Source organism: Vigna angularis, chromosome 5, assembly GCF_016808095.1.
Source record: "Vigna angularis cultivar LongXiaoDou No.4 chromosome 5, ASM1680809v1, whole genome shotgun sequence".
Taxonomy (NCBI): domain Eukaryota; kingdom Viridiplantae; phylum Streptophyta; class Magnoliopsida; order Fabales; family Fabaceae; genus Vigna; species Vigna angularis.
In genome coordinates, this window is record NC_068974.1 from 2,177,375 (window position 1) to 2,196,588 (window position 19,214).

Sequence of the window (19,214 nt, forward strand, 5' to 3'; positions counted from 1 at the left end):
TATTTCGTATTATCTTTTTGTCAAACCATTTAAATCTAGCTTTACTTATTAAGCTGATTATAATATAGTATGAAATATTGACTAAATTGATAATTTTTCCATTAAGTAAAATTTTATTTAATTTATACCAATTTTACGAAGTTGTTCATATATTATGATGCATATTCTAGAATATTATAATTTTATGTCTATTTTCATGTTTTAAGAAATTAAATTACTGGTTTTGTTTAATAAAAATAATTAAATAATAATAAAGTTTTACAACCACACGTTCTCATCTTTCCTTTATATAATAAATAAATAATAATAAGAACAGTGGGCCTCCTATTCTTCTATATAACCTCACCTAAAACCCTAGAAACTCACACCTTCCTTCTCATCTTTCATTTCTTTCTCGCCGCTTCCTTTTCGTCATTTCATTCTTTTTCTCATATTGTTTTTTGTCTTCCTTTTCCTTTCTAGTTATCCATATTCTTGTTTCTGCTTTCTGATACAGTAAGTTTTCCACAGAATAGATCTTCGTATTTTTAAATTTATAAATACATGAAACCTTCATTTATATTAATATATTATGTCATAATAATAGGTTATTTCTTTGAAAAACATGCTTTAAACTTAGGATCTGGTTTTTGTATTTGTATATTTTGAATTTGAAAAACCACTCAAGATTTCCTTCTTTTTCATTTAGTGGTAAGAATTATGTTTATTTTTAACAATTTCTTTCAATATATATATTTAGTTACATTAACAAATCACTTCATTTATTCATCTCATAAAAGAAAGTAAAACAGTCTATCTATCTCATAAATTTAATGCTTAAAATTTTTTAGACATTATGTTAGTTTATCCAATCAGAAAACTGTGGCAGAAAGATCTTATTCACAAATTATATTTCTTATTATTGGATCTTCTAAACCATGTGATTTTGCAAAGGGGTAAAGAGATCCAACAAATGCATACAAATCATATTATTTACAAATCATATTTACAAATATATCATTTTGAAACTCACTTTAAATTATATGGTATTTATTTACTGTTATATCATCCTTTAAATCATGCTATTTTGCAGACAGATAATGAATGGAACATCATTGTGGAATGAATGGAACATCATTGTGGAGGAAAGGATGCTTATATTAGGTACTATTAGCATTTTGTTTATAAAAAATATTTTTTTAATATTTTTCCTTGTTATTCAAATCTATTAACTATGTTTCCATGCATTCTTGAGATCGGATAGTTATTTTAATTTATTTAATAGTTTTTTTATATTAATGTATTTGGTGTATTGTTAGAAATATTTTGATTTATTATCACATGTATTGATTAGATTTTATTATTAATCAAATTTAAGGATTGATAATTAATTGAATCAAAATATGTAACTAATGGATTGTCTTTGTAGTATTTGAAATCCTATTGTGAAAGGATGAAAATCTATTATAACTAATATAAAAGTTAAAGATTCATCATTTCATAATATATTTTATAAAACTATGAGTACAAGGCATTAGTCACATGTTTTATATAATTAAATTTTAATATATCTGATTAATATGAGATTTTATAAATTAAAATATTTCAACTGATACCATAAATGAATGAAATATCAAGAAAAAAGTATTAAAATGATTAAGAACATTATCAATCTTCACTTTTGTATATAAAAGTTTATACTATATCTAAAATCAAAGAATTATACTGCTAATGAAGTGAATATTCGATCTTTCACAGTAAAGACAATACATAGTGTAGAAAAACTCATCATGTTAGCATCCAAGTTTAATGTTAACAGTAATCTAAGTAAGAAAATATATTAAAGCATGGCTTTTGTAAGAAATATTAAACAAATGTCATTAGACAAATATCACTTAAAAAGAGATAAGTGTATTTGTCATTATAATATTAATAAATTATTCAATGAATTAAAACTTGACACTTGTAAAATAAACACTTCATTATCAGTAACTTGGATGCTAATTTAATAAGGTAATGAGATTTTGTATAATATGTAATGTCTTTGCTGTGAAAGTTCAAATGTATATTTCATTAGCAGCATAATATCATATAAGAAAATTCCACATGCATTTGATGTATATCAAATTTGGCATTATCTTTATTCATATGAAAAAAGAAAATAAAATAGCTAATTCCATGTACTTATAAATAGTACATGTTATTGTGCAAATAGATAAGAAGAGATGCAATACTGTGGAGGAGATAGCAACTTAATTGAATTATCATCATATGATTCACCAAAGGTATTTTTTAACATTGCTTAGTATATATGAGAAAACCACTTTGTTTAATACTGTGAATTGATTAAGTTTTTCTGTGTAGATAGTTATTAAGTTACATGTGTTAATTAATTTGAGAGTGCAATTTGTTCTTATTTTGTGTTTTGTTGTTCTCGTAGCCCATTCTTTACAGCTACTTGTATTAATGAAATTTGATAATCATTTTAATCAATTTAATATTTTTTTATACTAATATTATAAATTTTCGTAGATATATTATTATTCATAGTTACATGAATTATTAAATATATTGGTTAGAATTCCTTACTAATTGAATTTATTCAATAATTAATTGGATCCATTTACCTGACTCATGAATTGTATTTGTAATTTTGAAAATCCTATATGAAAGGATGAAAATCTATTATTACTAATGTAATGCTTAAAAGTTAATCCTTTTATAGTATATTTTACAAAATTAGAAGCAAAACCCATTAGTCAGATGTTTGGATTCAAATTATTGTAAAGAACATAACATAGTACATGAATAAGTATAATAGATGTAGGTATGAATAGGATAGGTTTCAAGAATAACAAAACTTGAAATAATGATATATTACACTCTCAAATGGATTAATGTATGAATGTCCTTTAATGCACTGATATCACAATGCAATTAACAAGGTGAGTTAGAATGTAAATTATGACAGCAATTTGATTGAAACATGATCTAAGAGCACACTCTTCTTCAAGATAGGATCTGATATCTGATGCAACTTCAGCTTCCATAATTATGTCGTTTAGATGTTCATTCAGAGAACTAAATGGCTACATGTATTTATATGTATCTAGCAATTTCAATGTATTCGGTTGTTATTTGTTTGCAACATGACGTGTAATAGTTTATATTTGATTAAATTAATAATAACAATATTATAGATGTGATTTATTATTTGTTTGCAACGTTTTATGTTTTATTGACAAAAGCATCCATATGCATTGCTATCTCGTCAGACACTGTCTTCAGGAAATAATTAAAAAATATTGTCCTTTTCTATAATGAGTTCAGTTTGAGATGATAATGAATTATAGTGAGTGAATACAAATGGCAGCCATGCAATGTTGAGATTTAAATTCACACTGTGCGTTACAGCTTTCTAACGTTTTATACATAAAAGCCAAAGTAGAGACTGAGATACAACAGCTGTAAATCTATACCACTGCTATTTCTTCGCTTATTGCAATTATTTCTCTGTGATTTTCAAAAGTTTTCTGTGGTTACTTGGTGCACTATAAATACATCCAATATTCACCTAACACAATCAAAACACTTAAAATTTTCATCCTTATTCATATTTTCTTTTAACAGATAAACATTTTCAATCCCAGAGGTTTGCTCTTAGTTTATTTCTCATGCCTTTAGTTTATGCTTCTTTCGCTTTTGTCAATGTTTCTTTCTTTCATTTTCACAAACTCTTGTTGGGATTCCCTTCCCTACATTGATACATTTCTATATATCAGATTACACTTCAATTATTCGACTTACAAAATCTGTTATCAACTTTATTTGGTGAGGAAAGTAAATGCATGTTTGAATAAGTTGTGTCGGTAAATTCATTGGATATCCATATGGCACACAATTCAATGTGTTCTGATAAGAGAGATTATTTGTCAATTTTAAATGCATTCAACTAAGATACACGACTCATAGTTGAATCTGACAATATGCAATTTGTCATTTATGCATAAAACCTTAGATGTTTCCAAAACTTGGTTGTGCTCTATTCAACGTTATATATACCAATATATTCAAACTCACAAATATTTCACTTTCACTCGTGCATTCACAAAGCATGCATTTAGTAACTTTTACGAGTTAAAGCATGCATTTCTTTTTCCAACCATGCATTACTTTTCCCATCTTAGCTAATGATTTTCAAAGTGAATGTTTACTCTGATCAAAATCTCATTTTGCTAACTGTACTAATTTCTTCTATATATAGTGTAACGAGATGTTATCTATTTAGTTCAAAGTAAAAACCTAATTATAAAAAGAGATTAGCGAGAGAGATATTTTCCTTAACCTCATACTATCTACATATTTTCGAAAAAACAATTGAAGAACTATCATTCAATTGATATATTTGTCGTGTTAATATTATTACAATTAATAATATTATTTGTTAAATAAATATATATATATATATATATATATATATATATATATATATATATAAATTCCCAAGAAACATTATTAATTAATTGTATTATTTTCTTGGCTACATTTCTATTATTGTTAATAATTTATAAGTATTTGTAATACAAAACAACATTACATCTTATTTACAATAACATTATACACTTTTTTTCTATTTTATTTTTTGAAGATGAATACATTATACAAATTACGTTAAGATTAAAAATAAATTTTATTTAACGCCACGACTAGCAAAACAGGTTCATAAGCTGAAGTTATTTTTAGGGTTTAATGGATTGTTATCAAACCTTAGTTTATTGGGCCACAATATAAAATAAGCTTTTTGAACTACTTTTTCAACCATAGTCTATTATTACATAGAGAGTGTAGTTCTCCCAATATCTTTCTAAATAATTATCGGTATTATATATTTAAATAGCGAGGATGGATTCACCATTTAAATCTTTATGAGACGATAAGTTTTCATAGAATAGATTTTTATATTTTATGACAAATTATTGTAAGTAAAAAAATTAAACAATCGTATTTCAATTTTTTCTTTAATTTTATCAGTAATTTATTTTAATAAAGAAATATGAAATTTAAGAATAGAAGTTTTGTTTATTCGAAATATTACTTTTGTCCAAAATTTATAGCGAATTTTAAATATTGCAACTTAAAACATTTTTCTAAATGCTTTCCAAAAGTTTTCAAAAGTTTTCTAGCACGTCTCTTCATCTTTATATATCTTCAAATATATTTTTATCAAAATCTGATCTCGTATAACACACACGTTATATAATCATCGCACAAACACAAAAGAAGTAGGGGTAAGTTAACATGCAAAAGAACATACATAAAACAGACATAAGACTATTTCTACATATGATTCATTTATAATAACAATCATCTCATCATACAATAATCATACTAAACTCGATCATCCAGATAAAATATTAATGCGAAATCTCAGGGATGTACACTTGTGAAAGTTTCCACTACTCTTACAGAGTCATTAACAATGCAATACACCTAGGGATGACAATGGGTCGGGTTGGGCACGGATAGTGCCTACCCGAAACCCAACCCGCATGAAAAAACCGTACCCGCAACCCGACCCACTACCCGCTAGATATCCGCATAAAAAAAATCCGCGAATTTTTTTCAACCCGTGGATACCCGTTTTCAACCCACAAATATTTAAAAAATATATTTTGTGAATTTTTAAATAAGGTTTAAATTAAATTACAAGTTAAAGAGAACAATTTAATATATTTCCTACATATTAAAAAGACATAATGTAATTTTTAAACAAGTTAAAGAAAACAAATACTGAACAACTTTTGAAAAAAAAAAGATATGAGGAAGAAACACCATGTAACTGAAGTCTCAATTTAGTCACAAGATTAACCCACAAATACCTATCAATGTATGAAACAAAGAGATAAAGAATTTCCAAGAGAACACAAACAGGAACCCTACACCCAAATTCTAAAAAATCCAATTTGCATCAATGAACTAAAATCCAAAAAAACTCAAAACACTCATTCGAATCATAACCCCAAAATCGCGTCACCAATCAATAGGGAAGAAATTAAGAAACGAACTCTCAAAACGTGAATCAAAACGTACAAAAGAAACCCCCAAAATCAGAGAACAAATAAAACCCTAATTTCAAATCCCAAATCAGAACAAAACCCCAATCAGAAGAGAGAGAGGAAGAGGGAAAGGAGCCTACTCCCTACGCGAGCTGAACCAGAAGAAAGAAGAAAAGAGTCCTCAATTAAGAGAGAATTTTCTAATGGGATTCTATGTATATGTTTGATATCTCTATTAGGGTTTTAGGTCAAAAGTAATGTAACCCCTTTTTTCTTTTAAAAAAAGGTAATTGAAAGAAATCCTAAGTCATTGTTATTAAAATTTCCCTTTTTTAAGAGTAATAAAAAAAAATTAATTTTAAAAAATATTAATTAAATTTTTGTTATTATTTTTTCTGGTAACGGGTATCCGCGCGTTGGATAGTATAATACCTACATCCGACCCGTTTAGAAGCGGGTATTAAAATACCCGCGGGTAATAAATATCTACGGATAGTAACTATCCGTCGTGAGTTTTATCCGCGGGCACGAATTTTTTTGCCATCCCTAAATACACCATGTCATAGTTAATGAAGCGAAAATCTTAATTAAACTAATTTCTCTAAATGAGACATCCAATTAAAAATCATGTAGAAAGTACCTAATAAGGTTTGAACCCATGCCCCCTATTATCACAGGGATAGCCACCATTTAAGCTACCATAATTTCTTGTTTTACTTACCACTTTTCTTTTATATAAATCCAAACAATCACGTTTCTACCCATAAAATTTATTACTAGTAATAATAATAAGAGAAAACTATTACTACTAAGGTAAATATTTTCATGAGTTTTACATTCTCTTCAACAACAAAAATTTTCGACCTCGAAAATTGATCTTGTTAAGAGAATAAATGTGCATAAGCATTCCTCATATCTTCCTCCAATTCTCAAGTCATCTCTTAAGCATTCCTCATGTCCAGTCTAGTGATCCAAAATATTTACAAGTCTGACTTCTAAAGATAAATCTTCTCTGACTTAAACGTCATCTCTTCCCACATCTGTTGTCAATCATGCAAAAAATATTCTTTAAATTTGCACCTTAATTCTCTTTTATAATTTTTTATTTTTATTTATTTATTTATTTTAACTGATACTATCAAAGTAGCTAGTAGTAGTGATCGGAACGGCTAACACAGTGAAGATTTCTGGCTACAAAAGGAACACTAGACCATGATGAGCAACACTTTGAAGTCTTTTCTTCTCTTCTTGCTCTCATCTTACTTCCCCCCTCCCCTTCCCTTTTTTTGAATTTTATTTTTTGATTGTCACTATGTTGGGTATATAGGCCGGAAACTCGTTATTTACCTCCCTTCATTTGAAGATATGAGAGAGGAATTCAAGTAAGAACAACCCATGTACCCCAATTAAGAAAAAAAAAGAAGAAAATTTATTCTAATTTGAACAAATTATGGACATGAACGTGTTGGACTTAAATCTAGTAAGACTTATTGTGAGGAACGTGAAACATATTTATCCCTATACATCAAGACTAGAATTTAAAACTGGACTATGGACACAACTAACTTAAATAAAACTAATTGTATAACACACTTTGCATGAACATAATAACTCTTTCACTTTGGTCTCCTTTTTTTCTTTTATAGAAAAAAATGAAAAAAATCTGAAAGATCTAGAGGTTGAAGATGAGACGGGATATAAACAGTGGAAGCCCACCAAGGAGAAAATTGTTATTCTAGAGGCTCTCTTCAACCATGGGATAAGAAATCCCAGTCGAGAGTAGATACATGAGATTGTAGCAAAACTTAGGAATCATAGAGAAATTAGAGGGTACATCATATATTGCTCATTCTAGAACTATGGATATCGAGAGAGGCAATAACGCTTGAAGTAAGGTGGTGTTGCCGCCTTTTCTTGTCCTCTCTTACCCCTTTTTATGAATGGCAAGCTCCTTTTGTTTTATTTTTTTTTTAATTTTCTAATTCATGTTTCTTCCTAATGTACAACTGGAGATCTTGCTTGGGTAGCTCTACCTGCTCCCACACTTGTGACTTTGGACTTTTTCCATATTCCTACTATACACAATGAAAAAGAGGTCACTCTCCTTATGCTCTTTCGTGTGAAAGCTCCTTCAATAGAGCTTTCCCTAAGATCGCCCTCTCCTGATCAATAGTCTCTTTGAGGAGACTACGATGTATTACTTTATTTTGTTTTGATTTTGTGCTTATTAATTTTATTGCACATGGACTATAACCTTTAATGGCCACTTATGGCTAAATTTAAACATTTTTGTATAATATGGATGTTGGAAGTCCCACATCGACTAAAGATAAGGCCAATTTATAATATATAAGTGGGTCTAAACCTCACTTTGGAAGCCAGTTTTGTGGAGTTGAGTTAGGCTTAAAGTTCACTTCTTAACATGGTATCAGAGCTTGATTAGAGCCTATCCTAGCGATATTTGTTGTTTGTTGGGCATATTGTTTCACCCGTTATTGGGTCGTTATCGAACCACTCCTTAATGTCTAGCCTCACGTTCGAGATGTATATACTTCGGCGTGAGGGGTGTGTGTTGGAAGTCCCACATCGACTAGAGATAAGGCCAATTTATAATATATAAGTGAGTGCAAAACTTACCTTACAAGTCAATTTTGTGGGTTGTTAGACTTAAAGTTCACTTCTTAACATGGTATCAAAGCCTGATTAGAGCTTATCTTAGCGATACTTGTTGTTTGTTAGGCATATTGTTTCACCCGCTATCGGATCATTATCGGATCACCCGTTAATGTTCAATCTTACACTTGATGTATATACCTCAGCGTGAGGGGGGTGTTGGAAGTCTCACATCGACTAGAGATAAGGTCAATTTATAATATATAAGTGAGTGCAAACCTCACCTTACAAGTCGGTTTTGTGGGGTTAAGTTAGGCTTAAAAAGTCCACTTCTTAACAATTGAAATTTAGATGTGTATTTTTATTATGATTATTTCGTGATCAAGAATGATATAAAATCCTCGAGGTTTGTTAATGATTTACGCCATCCTAATTTCATTGTCTCTAGTAAGTGTCGGTAAGGGACAAAAATCTCGCAGGTCCACAATCTGCTATACATCTTATACTTTTGCACTTTTGTGTTTTTGTACTTTTCCTCTAACAACTTATCTTTTAGAGATGATTGTGACCCCTTATCTCCATCAAGCTATCACATAACTATGTATCATCATCATTATCAAACATGTACTCTTATCACCATCATATATGTTCCAAAGTCTCACACAATACCAAGTACATCATTGGAAAACCTTATGGTCTCAATAACTTTGGTGACTCACGAATTAATGAAAAGATGTGATATATGTTGTAATCATACATCATTGTTCAACATGTATTTATTTATTTATTTATAACACTAAAGATAAATTACTGACGAATAGATATTTATGTCATCATTTAGTCTTTAATATTAGATTCTTAATTGATTTTTGTGCTTAATAGGATATTTTAATTAAAATTTACAATAATTACATAAATTTGGATATTTTAATACTACGTTAAGTTGAGTTCATTGAAGTTTGAAAATAAATATATTTTAATAAATTAAAACATTAATATATATATATTTATGGAGATGAATATTCGAATGTTATATTTAATTTAAAAAATTAGATATTACTTATAAACATATATTCATATCCAATAAATAAAAACTTTTTTTTATCAAATTAGGATAAATTTTAATAACATGTACATAATCTAATTCATGTAATATCGACCAAGATAAATTTAATCAATATCTATAAAATAAATTTATTTATCATTCCTAACCTTAATGAAATCTCGCCATTCTTCCATTGATAAGGGCATGACCAACCCAATTTATAAATGACATCATGCAATTCATAAGGGTAGGACCAACCCAATTTATTGATCCTCGAAGTTTTTAATTATTTTTCAATGAAACCAAAACTTTTGAATTTAAAATTGATTTTTTTTTTTCTGAAAATAAAAGTTTGATTAATTTTTTACACAATTAATGTTCAATCCCTTAAAAGCATTATGCTTGATTAATTATGTACACAGTTCAATTTCCTTAAACTATATTTTCTATATTTATAATTTATCTTCTTCCACTTTCATCACACTAAGTTATTTTCTATCTAATTCTAAGATCAAAGTTCTTCATATTCTAACCCGTCAAAATACATGCAATAATGATGCTCTTTACACTTGAATATTTTCTATTCATTAAATCTCATACCACAAAAGAAAGGTCAATGCGTTTTAAGAGATATCAACAAACTAATAATTATATATCATTTTCCCTTCTCTCATTCAACCTGTCATTATTTATTTTTGCACATTGGAAGTCAATTTGTCTTTTGCATCACACACCTATATATCTATTTAATAATCACTGGATATATAGCCCTATTGGACAGGTACATAAGTTTGAGACACAATAAATGTGACAACAGCTACCGTTAAACAATTAAGGTTTACATTAATGACCATTAAGAAGTAAATTAATTGGTCAGATTCCATTAAACTCTATAAATAGGGTTTGAGGTAAACTCACGTTCAACTCATACTTGACTATGCACTACTTATCCGATCAGGACTTACATATCTAACTGTGATAAACAGTTCATAAAATCGCTCCTAACTTAAGCGTCAGAGTACCTTTTGCAGGTACCTCCCCCCCTTTATGGGAGCATACAAGTCAAAGGTTAGTGTCTCGGTCTCACAAAATCCCTATAGAAACATTTTGGCACCACCGTGGGGCCAAGGGCAAGCTGAAGAAACCCAATGGTGACCACAAGAAACATGAAGGAGCGGCAGAGCACGTCGAGGAGATTGTCTGCTAAGGACGGAACGAGCATAACCTCCCGAGCGGTCCGTCTCAAACCGATAGAATTGCAATGAAGCAAGCCATAATCACACCAACCCGAACGGTCGAAATAGAAGGGAATCTAACCCCTGCAAACCGTTCGACTTACAAACGAGACAGTTTCCATTCAATCACAGTATTGGGCCATTTGGCCTTATAGATATTCGGCCATTCGACCATTAGGAATTCGGCCATTCGACCATTAGGAATTCGGCCATTCGGCCTTACAAGTATTCGGTCATTCGGCCAACAGGTAGTCAGTCATTTGACTTCAATTGCTCGGTCTTCCATGGCCTTAGGGTATAGCTCGAGCAGGCCTTGATCTCTCTCTCTCTCTCTCGTTCGGTCACAAAGCATAAAGTACCCACAACTCATTCAAGACATCTTAATACGGATTCCTCGTCATTGACCGTCAAACATTCAACAAAAGACCGAACGGTCTTATTTTCTTGGCCGACCGGCCTTATAACAACCTATTTTGATGTTAATGCATTGGTTTGTTAGGCTACTATTTTTCTCACCATGTAAAATTTGAGTTGTTATATTTCTTCAGTGCAGGTGATAGGATTCTTCAAATCATAACGCCGAGAGGTAAAAAAAATGTTAGCATATGAACCTAGTATCTACATTGTTCTGGCATTGTTATCTCTGTTTTGGCGTTGATGCCATTATTTTGGCATTGTTGTTAATGAACCTAGTATCTATTTTTGTTCTTATAAAGTCTAAAAAAATATTCATCTTCTTAGAGAATATATAGGAAGATATTTTTCAACCATTATGAAGTGACTAAGGAGATATTCATCTTTTGAAGTCTTATGACTGTTAACTTGTGAGACACATAGTTAAAAAAAATATTTTGCATTTAGGTGTAAATGACCAAATACATTGATTAATAGTTTTTGATGTGGTTTGATGGTAGGGTTGAGTTCATAGATTGGACTGCGTGTGTGGTTGTTTCTTAGCTACACCTAAAAGTAAAGATGTTGGTTTATAAATAAAACAATAGATCGTAGTTGAATAAATTATTTATGCACAACAAATGATTATGAGAATGGAGTAAATATTTTTCTAGAAGTTGCAAAGATGATTATGTTATGGATAATAACTTATTTGTGTGAATATTATGTAGGTTTGTATGTGGTAGATATCACAGACTTATCATTGAAAAAAAGGACTTTTTACATCGGTTAATGCTAAAACTGGTATAAAAAATGACATTCTATATTGGTTAACCCTTCGAACGGACAAAATGTCATACTTTTTATATCGGTTGATTAGTGAATAAAAAGTTGAATATTTTTTATACCTCTACTTTTATACAGATTCAAAAATCAGTGTAAAATATTTTTTAACCTATATAAAAAGCATTTTCTTCTATAGTAATTGAATCCTTAATGTGTTTATGTACCCTTTGATATATATATTTTTTCACCATCGTTACTATGTTATATTTAAAGTGAGGAGATATTTTAAAAATATGTTTATCTAATATAATAAATTATTATAGATGTTTTAACTTACCTATTTTTTATTTTTGTTTTCATCAAATGTTGTATTAGGAGTCAACAAAACAATATAAATTATATTAATTACTTTAATTTGTATAAATGAATTATACAAAATTATGAAAAATAAAAACTACTAATATTTAACATTATAAAATTAATTCAAAACTTATATTTTAGTTTCCCATTTTCTTTTATTATTAATTTTAATTGAGTTTTATTAAAATATTTAAAATAACAAGTTACTCTTAAAAATTGAGTTAACAACAATTATATTATAAGGGGTAAAATAAAAAATATGAATTGTGTACTAAGAATCATTTTTATATATAGATATATGACTATATTATATAAAGAGGATACTTTTTGGTGTTCTCCTTTAGTTTTTTCAATTTTACCCTTTTAACTTCTACTTTTAAAATTTAAATAACTATTCATAATAAAAAATATTTTCAGTTTTGTTATCTTAATTAATTTTTTTAATTCAAATAATCACTCATTATAAAATAATTATTTACTCTTTTATCTATTTTTTAAATTTTAAATAACTACTCATAATAAAAAAATATTTATACAATATTACTTATAATATTTTGTTTCAATAACTAAAATTTATTTTATCTATAACTATATCTATAACTATAAATACCTTTTGTTTTTTTCTAATTTTACATTTTTAATTACTAATTTTTTTTAAAATTTAAATAATTATTTATAACAATACATAAATTTCGGTTAAATATAACTTAATAAATATAAACTACATGATAGTGCTTATCGTGTGTTTACACTAGTGTTAAATAATAATTATTATATAGATGTGAAGTGATGACCCATTAATTATTATTGAAAAATATATTATTTTTATTTATTTAAATTTGATTTTTTGATTATTTAAATATTAATAAAATTCGAGTTAAAACACTAATAATAATAGTATTATTTAAAAAATATAAAAATATTTAAGATCTTTTTTAATTTAACCCATAAATAAATAAATTTGTGAATAAAATTCTTTTATAACAAAATAATATTTCAAATCTCAATTTAATATACTTCTTTAGTTTCAAGAACTTTTATTAACAAGAAGACTTATTTGTTATGAAAAAGTAACCTTGATTAATTGTTGAAAAAAAAATTGTATTATAAATCTAATTGCTTTATATATATTTTTAAATAAATTGAATCATGTACTTATTATTCATTATAGGGAAAGAAAATAGGTGTGAAAAAGATGAAGAGTGAAAGCTTCAAACATTTTTTTAGAATTAAAACATAAAACACAATGAGAAAGGTAAGTGAGGAAATCAAGGAACTTGTGGGTCCTACTTTTTCTTAAACCTTTTCTTTCTTCCCTTTTGTATTTTTCCCACAACTTTCTGTCTCTCTCTCTCTCTCTTCATCCTCACCTACGCTCTCCTCTCTCTTTAATTTGAATATCTTGATCAACTTGCAGACGCGCATTGTATTTTTGTTTTCCATTTATCACTGTTTGTTACAAAACCCACCAAAGCCAAAACCTTTAGCTCTCCATCTAAGATTTCATCCATTTTCTTATTCTCTAATGCCCTTTTGATCAATCCATCATTCCAGGTCTCTCTACAAGTTGATTTTAGTTTGTTCACTTCTGGGGTTCTATTATTATTGTATATTTGTTTGGGGGTTGGGTTAAGTTTTTTCTTTTCGGGGTTGTGTTTCTTTTGGGATTTTTGTTTGTGTTGGTTGTAGATCTGTTGTGGGGTTGGTTTGAAATTTTGTGAATTTGTTGGTTGAGGTTAGGGTTTCGATTGTATTAATGGATAAAACAGTTTGCTCTGTTTAAGGTTTGCGTTTGATTTGCTTTTCGGATTGCCGAGGTTGCTACCTTCTGCATGCTCAAGAGGGTGTATTGGAATATGTGAAATTGTGAATCTTCCAAAATAAGTGTCTCGGATTTTCTTTTGTTCATGCATGTGTTGTTGTTGGTGTTGGCTTTGCAACTAACCCGTTTTTATTCTTTAGTATGTAAGGTTTGATGTGCGTGTGATGGTTTTCATGGGAAAACACCGGCGACATTGTTGGAAGCTGGGTCTAGTTGTGCGTTACTTTTGGTGAAGTTATTCTAATTTGATTGCTAGTGGTTTGGTTCGGAATTCTGATGATGGTCGAGTACTATTTCATGGCTGCAACATTGCATTTTTTTCTTTTTGCTTATTTCAGAGGAAAACTTTCTTCCTTCTATCAAATGCTGAGTGCCACCGCAGAAAGCTAATAAACTGTTTCCTTTTTGGATTTAACTTGGGCTATAAGCTGAAGGCCATCCAAAATGCTTTCTGGGATCAAACACAAGTTACTCATTGGTCGATCATGGGAGAAGTTAGATTCGTTAAATTACCCTCTTAAACTGTAAAATAATGGGGAGCCTGAGGGATGCACACAACTGTTGTCTTAGGCAGTTATCTGCATTTGAGTGAGATCATCAGGCTGCCTAATATATATGTGTGTGTGTGTGTATATATGTGTGTGTATATGTATATGTGTGTGTGTATGCATAGAGATTATCTATGATTGGATAGAATTTCCAACGTTATCATACCTCAAACATATGATAGAACTATCTTTCATAAGAGGTTGGAATCACTTGGAGGGTAATCATATTTTGGCTAGAATATATACCGTTTGTAGTTTTTATTTTGATTACTGAGTGTTAGGTTATTAGACTGTATATATCACACTTCGATGCCAGGGAGGTAGGCACTTTTTACAGGGTACGCAGGTGTTGTATCTGAGATTGACTTTAATAGGATGTCTCAATGTGATTTCTTTCATCAATGGACAAGAAGATACATACAAAATTTGGATTGGTATATTAAATAAAAGATCATCTTAGAAAGCTAATGTTAATGAAGGGGACAATTTTTAATAGGTTATTTGTTTTTTGTCAGTTTATACTTGCCATCTTTTGACTATGAAGCCAGTTCAACGACCCAAGCCTACAAAGTTCCACCTGGCCTTGTTAATTAACTTTCTTTTTGCTTTTTTTATTTTCTGGATTTTCGTTGGCTTATTTATTTGTGCCTAGTCATAGCTGTTCTAGCATAGCTATGCATCAAATTTTCATTTTTAAGTAAGTGCATACAGTCACACTGTCATTTCTTTTGATCAATTGATATTGAGCCTGCTACATGTATTGGAGGCTTCTTTTTATATTGTCAATTCTGCCAATATATTCATCTTTCTGTAATTTCTTTGACAAATTTATGTGGTTCCTCTTGTTCCTAGTCCTATGAGCAGAGGACAACTTAATATAGCTGTGTTTATGTTTAAATATTGTAATGAAAAGGGTTTATACATGGCTTCATACAAGATGATTTTACTCAATTTGAGTGCCACAATCTTAGAAAGGGGTTGTGCGGACCACTCAGGCCTTGAATGACTACATGTGTTTCTTACGTAATTTTTTCATACTTTGTTTTCTCTAATATTCATAGAAATTAGACCTGAACGTGGTTTGAAAACCTTTCATATGTCAATTCTGTTAATCAAGATTTGTTATGGTTTCCATATTCAATTTTTATTTCATTGATTTTTTTTCTCTCTCAATGCAAACTTGTACATAATAATATTTGTAAACTTGCAAAGATTTGTTGTTCTGTTCATTTGGAAGTGTAAATTTCATTTTATTATCAAGGTATTTTTCTATTCATATAAGGGATAGCCTGATAATGGAGTTGGGAGATCAAACAAGACATTATCCAAAGCAATCAATAAAGATCTTTATTTAAATTGCTTGCTGAAAATTTGGATATTTACAATACACAATGGCTTTATTTTATCCATGTAGTTGACTCCAACATCTAGTGATGATATTTTTGTACATGATCAGGGTAGCGTGAATAAGGATCTGCATCCATAAATAACTAACTAGACGAATCTTTTTAAACTATTGTGTTAACTTTTCAGCTTTTAAAATGTTAATGAGTAATTATCTGTCTGGTGGAATGCATTTGAAAATTGTTTATCTTTTGGGCAAACTGTTCATATTATGCTGGGGTGATTTCATTTTGCAGGATGAGAAATTCTCAGTTGTTCGATATAAATGTGAATTTGAGAGCTAATCAATTCTCCGAATGTGTTTTCAATGACAAATGCATATGTTTTTTTGCTGGTTGATGTGCTATGTTTGCTTTCATAAGCCATTGAGTTTGTAAATTTGGTGTTAAACTGGGTTTGATGGATGCCCTGATGTGTCTTTAATCATATCAATGGAGCATCAGGGGAGGATGATAGCTTCACCCAAGAAAGATTCATGAAATGGTTGTTAGTGCTTTGTCTATAGATGTTAATTCAAAAATATAATATTATGTTTTTGATCCACCTATAGTCAACACCAAGGGATAAAGCGGGTTTCCTTCTGTTGTTTGAATAAACTGGAGACTTGTGACTCAATAAGCTTAACTAGTTAGTCTATTTTAACTGTTTGGTGGAAGTAAAAGAGGAAAATACTATGTAGAATTTAGTTATTGCCTTTGTGATTGATTATTTTCCACCCACAGGGCAGCTGGTGATTGCTTTTGCTAGCATGGCATCAAGTAATTTATTCTTTGATGATATACGGAGCAAAGTTGATGTTGATCCTCCTCAAAATGAAGAGTCAACAGATGTTGGTGAATTAGTAAATGATCCTGGACAAACTACACTTAAACCTAATGGTACTGTTTCAAGCAGTGTTCGTGAGCTTTTAGAGTGCCCTGTATGCTTGAATGCCATGTACCCTCCAATCCATCAGGTTGTTTATATATTGATGGCTTATTTTGTTGATTTGTTTTGGGTTCTTGTGAGAAAGCATGCAATTGTTACTAAAAAATACTGGGATGTTCAAAGTGGAATTTAATAAATTAATCACATTGACAAAGCATAATCATCTGATACTGGGTCCATGGAATGGTGTTACTGCTTATTAACAGGATTGAGCAAAAATAAAAAGGGAATTCTCATTTATTAGTAAGTTAACTAAAACAATGGTTCCTTTTGGTGTGCCATGAACAAAAAACTGAGTTTAAGGGGGCCGGTTTCCTACTTCAAAAGTAACTGTTCCCTTGCTCACCTAATCTATTATGAGAATGCTAGATGTTTTTTCTAGTAGTAACTCGGTCAAAATTTCTAAATGTAACTGTTTTTATATAATATTACCACATTGATGGTTTCAAATAAATTTTCTTTTGAAATTTAGTTGACCTATTTTCCTCTGTTACTATTGCAGTGTTCAAATGGTCACACAATATGCTCTGGTTGCAAACCCAGGGTCCATAACCGGTGCCCTACTTGTAGGCATGAGCTTGGCAATATCAGATGTCTGGCACTGGAGAAAGTGGCTGCATCTTTGGAACTTCCCTGTAAATATCAAGGTTTTGGGTGCATTGGTATATATCCATATTACAGCAAGCTAAAGCATGAATCACAATGTGCATATAGACCTTACAACTGTCCATATGCTGGTTCAGAATGCTCTATTATGGGTGATATACCCTACCTGGTGGCTCATCTGAAAGATGACCACAAAGTGGACATGCACAATGGTAGCACTTTCAACCATCGCTATGTCAAATCAAATCCACATGAAGTTGAAAATGCCACATGGATGTTGACGGTATTATTTTCCAGAACTTGTTCTACCTGCATTCCTTTGATTTTGTAAATTCACAATAGTGTCTAACCATATGGTTGGTATGCAGACTGTGTAAATTTGGGACATGTTTGGATGTAATTGTGTCTCTCTTCATCAGTTTATGAGTAGAGTGATTTAGCAAACCTTTCATTTGCTTAAAATAGAAACACCCAATATTGCAAATACTGGAACATATTGAAGCTACAGTTATTTAATTTGTATAATCAATGATAAAATTAAATGCGTTCTGTCATAATTTATTTCTAGACAGAAATTGGAATTTAGCTGACTAATCATTTCTCATTGGTTTCTAGGTCTTCAGCTGTTTTGGTCAGTATTTTTGTCTACATTTTGAAGCTTTTCAGCTTGGAATGGCTCCTGTCTACATAGCCTTTTTGCGGTTCATGGGTGATGATAATGAAGCAAAGAATTATAGCTATAGTTTAGAGGTAGGTGGGAATGGGAGGAAGATGATTTGGCAGGGTGTGCCAAGAAGCATCAGGGACAGCCACCGCAAGGTTCGTGACAGTTTTGATGGTCTCATCATTCAGAGAAATATGGCCCTTTTCTTTTCTGGCGGTGACAGGAAGGAGTTGAAGTTAAGGGTTACTGGTAGGATTTGGAAAGAACAATGAATGGATAGGAGATGATGTCCTTCAACTATCAATGATATTTAGGCCAATAGTTTGTAGTGCAAAGTCGTTTCTTGTAGTGATATGTACCTTCTGGTCATGTAATTGTCTTTTGCAACTTAGGAGGCAAACTCTCTTTGCTTATCCTCACATCAAGTACATGAACAGGAAGTTGTACATCGTATCATTATGATAATAGAGATGTAGAACCTTAATTTGCTCTGTCTCTCTCTCACTTTCTCTCTCTCTCTCTCTCTCTATATATATATATATATATATATATATATATTCATAGCTACGATTAAGAACATAAAAAATAGTGTTTATATTTGTTTTACAGCTTGGCACATAACCACTTAATGCGTTTTGTTAATTCGTAGTTGCCATATTTGTCAATTTGCAGCACATCTAACTTTGTTTTGGTAATTTGAAAACAACGTCTAGCTTGCATTTCTACTTAAACCCAAGTATATGTGCAATCTTTCTAGTTTCAGTTGTTGTCATTGG

General features: G+C 30.1%; 1 protein-coding gene and 1 long non-coding RNA gene across 3 annotated transcripts; both read left to right on the top strand.

Moving 5' to 3' along the window:
• Window positions 1-363: 363 nt before the first annotated feature.
• LOC108339921 (uncharacterized) lies at window positions 364-3,588 on the top strand. The gene is made up of 3 exons (XR_008248758.1): window positions 364-495; window positions 1,073-2,264; window positions 2,951-3,588. It is a non-coding gene; the product is annotated as an uncharacterized LOC108339921 (long non-coding RNA).
• Window positions 3,589-13,798: 10,210 nt separating this feature from the next.
• LOC108340423 (E3 ubiquitin-protein ligase DIS1) lies at window positions 13,799-18,931 on the top strand. 2 transcript variants are annotated; one of them, XM_052877349.1, is made up of 4 exons: window positions 13,799-14,021; window positions 14,430-17,196; window positions 17,671-18,057; window positions 18,390-18,931. In XM_052877349.1, the coding sequence occupies exons 2-4, from the start codon at window positions 16,990-16,992 to the stop codon at window positions 18,708-18,710; spliced, it is 915 nt and encodes a 304-aa protein (XP_052733309.1). In that variant the 5' UTR covers window positions 13,799-14,021; window positions 14,430-16,989; the 3' UTR covers window positions 18,711-18,931. The 2 variants fall into 2 exon arrangements, with proteins under 2 accessions (XP_052733309.1, XP_017433295.1); XM_017577806.2 differs by having other exon boundaries at window positions 13,800-14,021; window positions 16,964-17,196.
• Window positions 18,932-19,214: the final 283 nt, after the last annotated feature.